This window comes from Trachymyrmex septentrionalis, unplaced genomic scaffold, assembly GCF_001594115.1.
Source record: "Trachymyrmex septentrionalis isolate Tsep2-gDNA-1 unplaced genomic scaffold, Tsep1.0 scaffold8, whole genome shotgun sequence".
Classification (NCBI taxonomy): domain Eukaryota; kingdom Metazoa; phylum Arthropoda; class Insecta; order Hymenoptera; family Formicidae; genus Trachymyrmex; species Trachymyrmex septentrionalis.
Window position 1 is genome coordinate 4,706,750 of NW_017305987.1, and position 5,297 is coordinate 4,712,046.

At 32.5% G+C, this 5,297-nt stretch overlaps 1 protein-coding gene across 2 annotated transcripts in view; it reads right to left on the minus strand.

Annotated features, from left to right (window-relative positions):
• The window catches only part of LOC108754433, a 9,931-nt gene continuing 4,634 nt past the window's right edge, over positions 1–5,297 (minus strand). For both annotated transcript variants that reach the window (XM_018496705.1, XM_018496704.1), the window contains exons 4-10: positions 3,330–3,438; positions 3,132–3,255; positions 2,418–2,564; positions 1,968–2,126; positions 1,001–1,338; positions 664–934; positions 1–463 (exon numbers count right to left, since the gene is read on the minus strand). In XM_018496705.1, the coding sequence (XP_018352207.1) occupies positions 241–463; positions 664–934; positions 1,001–1,338; positions 1,968–2,126; positions 2,418–2,564; positions 3,132–3,255; positions 3,330–3,438 (1,371 nt within the window). In that variant the 3' untranslated portion in view covers positions 1–240. The remainder of the gene's footprint in view (positions 464–663; positions 935–1,000; positions 1,339–1,967; positions 2,127–2,417; positions 2,565–3,131; positions 3,256–3,329; positions 3,439–5,297) is intronic.

The following is a 5,297-nucleotide window of genomic DNA, read 5'->3' on the forward strand; positions in this document are numbered from 1 at the left end:
TTCACTTACAATTTTAATTAAATTTTTTTTTTGGATTCTTTCTTCTTATGTTGGAATCCAACATAAAAAAAGTCTTAGAGGCACATAAACAATGAACATGTCACAGAATTTTTCTCTAGGAAATATTACTCTCGCACGATCGTAGATATCAATGTAAGAAACACGAATTCCGTGAAATACGTGATTTGGAATCATCATTAAAATAGGATGTCAGGTACTCCGAAGGAAGAACACTAGAATTTAAGATATCATCGGCTTCCACGCGTTGTTGTCACTTTGGACAGGCTTGGTGGCGAGTTGCGGTTCTGCGGATTTCAACATGGAAGCCTCCGGCTTAAAAAAGTCTATGATTGGGTGATAATTATAATTGATTCTCCTTTGCGGTTCCTGGTACTCATCGTCAAAGCCTCCGTTCTGCAGTCTCGACGTGGCATCCACGTCCTGATCGTATGGCTGACTGTATCTGAAAAATGATTTCTAATAGCTTCAATGATTTCTACAAAATTTCAATTGCAACATTAATTAATAGAAGTCATAATCTGAATTATTTCGCTATCAAGTCTAGATATCATAATCTGACAAAGATTATCTCTCCTACAAAAATATTTTATAAAATTTAAAAAATACTGAACTGGTGTGGTAAAAGTATTGCACGTTACTCACCGGCTGGTCGTATTACGGGAAGTCTCCGTGTAATCTTCGTGAGCGGTTGATTCTCGTCTGTAAGGTGGCCTGTTGAGTCGGTTGGGCCTGCTGCTCTTGGTCAATGGTCCTTTGTAACCCGGTGCTCGTGTGTTGGGCGCATGCTGTTGCGGCAATTTGTCGTACGGCCGAGGGATCGGCGAGGGTTTCTTCGGTCTAGTTCTGCCAGGCAGAGTAAAGCTGGGTCTACTCGTCGGGTTGACCTCCAACACCGGCTTCTTGTTGCTGGACACTGAAGAAAACGAGACATATTCGCTGAGGTCATTCAACGTAGGCGAATGATTCTGAGATAAAGTACCGTGGCTGGAGTCGAAGTTTATGCTGGGGGTATACTTGGTAATATGATTGAGAACGATAGGCTTATTGAGATCCTGAAAATCGTCCTTCTGGTCGTTGATCGTCGCGAAATCGGCGCCCGGGAACGATTCCTTGGGCTTCGTCGGAGGATCCTTTTGATGCGGCGGGAAGATCTCGGCGTAGCCGTGTACGTGACAGCTGCAACAGGTCGGCACTTTGAATATATCCATGTGGAGTCCCAGTTTTTGGTCCCAAGTCAGCAATCTGTGATAGTTATAGATTTGCACGCAAGAGGAACGATAGTTTTCTGAGATGAACGAGCAACTTGACTGTGGATTGCTGTAAAAAAAACATTAAATATTATTAAATGTTGTTAAAAAATAAAAAAATGCACATTAAAAATAAAATAATTGTATACTGTTAAATATTAAAAAGGCAAATTTAAATTAATTCTTTGAATTAAATAACGTTTTATTTTTATCTCCATATATGTCAAAATGTATTATTTTGATATATTTTAAATTATATAATTAAAGAAACAACCACATTTAATTAATCCACACACATTTCTGTAGTTAAATTACTTTATTTTAAAGTAAACAACGTCCAAATTATTAGGCACTTATAAATAATGAACTAATTTTTAGTTAAATATAATACATTTCTTGAGTAAAGTCTTTAACTGCATTGTTTTAATTAAATTAATGACATATTGAGTGACCATCTGTAGGAATGATTAAAAATTTAAATTAAATATAATTAACATTATAAATTTATGCAATATATGCTTTTTTCAGCAATACATCGTCATAAGAAGAAATTATATATATTAACTTTAACGTTAATTATAACGATATCTTTTATTTAGTCGCTTTAAATGTAATATTACATAAATTTACAAAATTAATATCCAAATAAATTACTCTCTTTTCAAATAAAATATACACTATATTGGTTGCTATACTTACGAACATTTCTCCAGTCGTATCGTCTGGGTGTGTTCACCTGTGTTTATTATATACTTCCATACTCCGGAAGCAGCTCTTGCTAATTGTGGACGAGCATATTTGACAGTTGATGGACAAGTAAAACCCTCTTCTACGTTGTCAAAGGAATTGTCAGATCGTCTAAAAGCAAAAAAATGTAATAAGTAATAAAAGTGATTTTCATTAAATTGTAAAAAATTCTAATTTTTAGTTATTTAATTTTTTTATCTTAACTCCTTGCCTTATTTATAATTTATTTTTATCAAATTTATTAAAGTATATAAAACGTGCAAAAAATAATTTTTAGATGTTTCTATTATATACGCGAATCATTTTTATTTATTTAAAGTCAATAGAAAATTAAATTAATATTCTAAAATAAAAACTTGGTAATTTTTAAGAGATAAATAGAAATGTGAATATTTCAATTACCTTTTAATCTCATTGTTCTCGTATCTGTTCTCCAATGGTAGGGCGCTTGGCAATTTTTCTTCCGCGCTTCCGTCTTGTGCTTTATAATCGGTCAACAATGCTGATACCATTTCCTTATTGGACCTTAAACTTCTTATTATCGCCTCGCTAGAAAGTTAAGGCCGTTATTAATTTCTTTGCTTTTTCGCGAAAGCGAATAATAGCATATTTTCTCCAACGTGGAAAATTTCTTTTATGTTTATTTCGTACTTATTTGAAAGACTAGGAATGATAGCTTCAAGTAATGAAAATTTTAAAGGAATTCAGCAGGAAATACCGACAAAATGATATTGCAATTGCTCAATACATAGCACTCCATAATGAGTTGGATTGTGCAAATTATCTATTTGTAAAAAAATAATTAACGAATTTAAAAAACAATTTCAAGAATTTTATATAATAATGTACTTTGTCTAAATTTTTAAAAATTCTGTAATAAAATTTTGAATTTTATTAATTAAACTTCTGCCATATACGATCAATATTTTATTTATCTCTACAATTCGATCGCAGTTTATTTTAATACTCTCGAGAAGGGGAGATGCGGAAAGTGAAAATCGCCGGCCTGCCAATTAAGATGGGCCAGGCGATTTTAATCTCGGTCGTATGCAAATCGCCGCGTAACAATGTTCGTCATTAATTCAATGCCGAAACGAAAGTTCAGGGCAGACTCACTGTGGATAATCGTTGGCCTCGAGACACACCGTCTTCGTGAAGAAAGTGCATTCGTTTTCCGTGGGCCTCCTGTTCGGATCGTTCGGCCGTTTAGTTGGCCGCATCACAGGCGCTCTCGATAAACCTAGGAAAATCATTAATGATCATTTCATGTCATTTTTACGATTCAAAATTGTTAATTATCGTGGGAAAACTGACCTGTGTAAACGTTCCTTCTGTTTGGAAAAGACGGCCTCACAGGCCGCATTGGTTTAACGATTATAGGCCGCCGTCGCTCTTGCGATCTAACTAGCCGCAGCTCTTGAGCCTGCAATTTAGAAAACTTATTTATAGAAATTCTTACAAAATTAATATTATCATTTAGTATCGTTTTCTATATACATATTTTATTGATTAAATAAATCATGTTAACATATTTTTTAGTAAAATATCTATTATTGCTCGCTTATTGACCGTTATTTTCTTTTTATTACTTTTTGCGTATTGAGCGTTATATTTTAATTCAATTAAAAACTGAAACTTTAGAATATTACTATTTATTTTTGAATGGCATATTAGCGGCATCTCATAAAAGATCTATGCTGCTCATTAAAACGTATGCGTTTAATAATGTACCTCGACTTAGGATCGTTATTTAATGTATCACAAATTAAAAAAGATTGAAAACGCTACTTTATTCTTATATTATCAGATTTAAGAAATATTTGTAATACATTAAAAAATTTTTATTTGATACAAAAGAGAGGAAGACTTTCACTTTAACATGTTGTTCAATATGATAAAAAGAATTAACATAATTGTAGTACTCAATCAACCATTAATTATACACTTCACTTTTATAACCTTAACGATATGTTTAATTTATATTTTTACTTTGTATTGATTTATCTCTACCATTTTAACTCCATTACTTTGATTTCTTTATGTTTTTGTTTTCATTTTTAATAATTTAGTCATACATAATCATGATTGAGAAAGACTTCGTTAAATTAAAACTTGTCTTGCTATATTAATGTTAATATCAAATTGACATATTAAAATTGCATTATTGAAATTCTAGTCCATTATTTTTTGCTCATTTTTTATTCTTTTAACACTTTATTACATTATTTTAATACAATAATGAGTTAAATTCTGTCTCCTTTTTCTGCTGATGTTAATTATAATAAACATGATCGAATTTGTCACTTTTATTAATTCTAACAATGCATAATAAATTTAGAATCGCAATTTGACGTGCGAACATTAAATTTGCGGTGTATTCTCTGTAATTATAAATGCCTACAAGTATTGTCCGTGTACATTGACCTTAATGATTGTTTACCTAAGTATGCTTCAGAAATATTATTTGCACCGAGTGCTCCACGTATCACGCGTTTAAAATCATCACAGATTGAAAATATATTACACCTTTATTTTTTATAGTATCTTGAATTAAATATAACACATAATTCTATTTTGCTTAAATAAATAAATGCATCGTAGATTATCTGGGAAAAAATATTGAAGTGGTTCTGCACTTTAAAAATTGAACTTTTCTCTAATTTCAATGACTCTCTATAGAGCCTTCAGAGAAAATCGCTGTAATATCGCTTATCTATTCCCACGTAGAATAAATCAACATTCGTCTATATCCGTTCAAGTCACTCGCTAATTAATATCCGGAATGGAAAGTCGTTCTCTGGTGTGATATATCTGGTGGTATATAGTAACCGCGACATCATCGCTCACGAAATTCAAGAGATGGTCCTTGCGACGAGTCGTCGCAATAAAATATGTCGAACACGTGAAAGTACTTGCATAAAAGGCGCTGTTTAAAGGCCGCTCGATACAAGTGAAACTGTATGATGCGCCCATTCTAAATTCAAGAATGCCGCAATCTAAGCTAAAGATTCGACGAATGTTAATCCTTTAAATGTGACATAAGTCGGAAGTAAATTCAACTGACGAAGCTTGCGAGAAGAAACTCTCTCTCTCTCTCTCTCTCTCTCTCTCTCTCTCTCTCCTCCCCCCTCTCTTCCTCTCGTTCTCTCTCTCTTTCTCCCTCCTCTCTCTCTTTCTCTCTAATTACAAGATTAAATTCTTATAAAATATATGTATGATGATGTTGCATAATAGAAGATTTTTTTAAATATGTACAAAAAGTAATATATATATATATATATA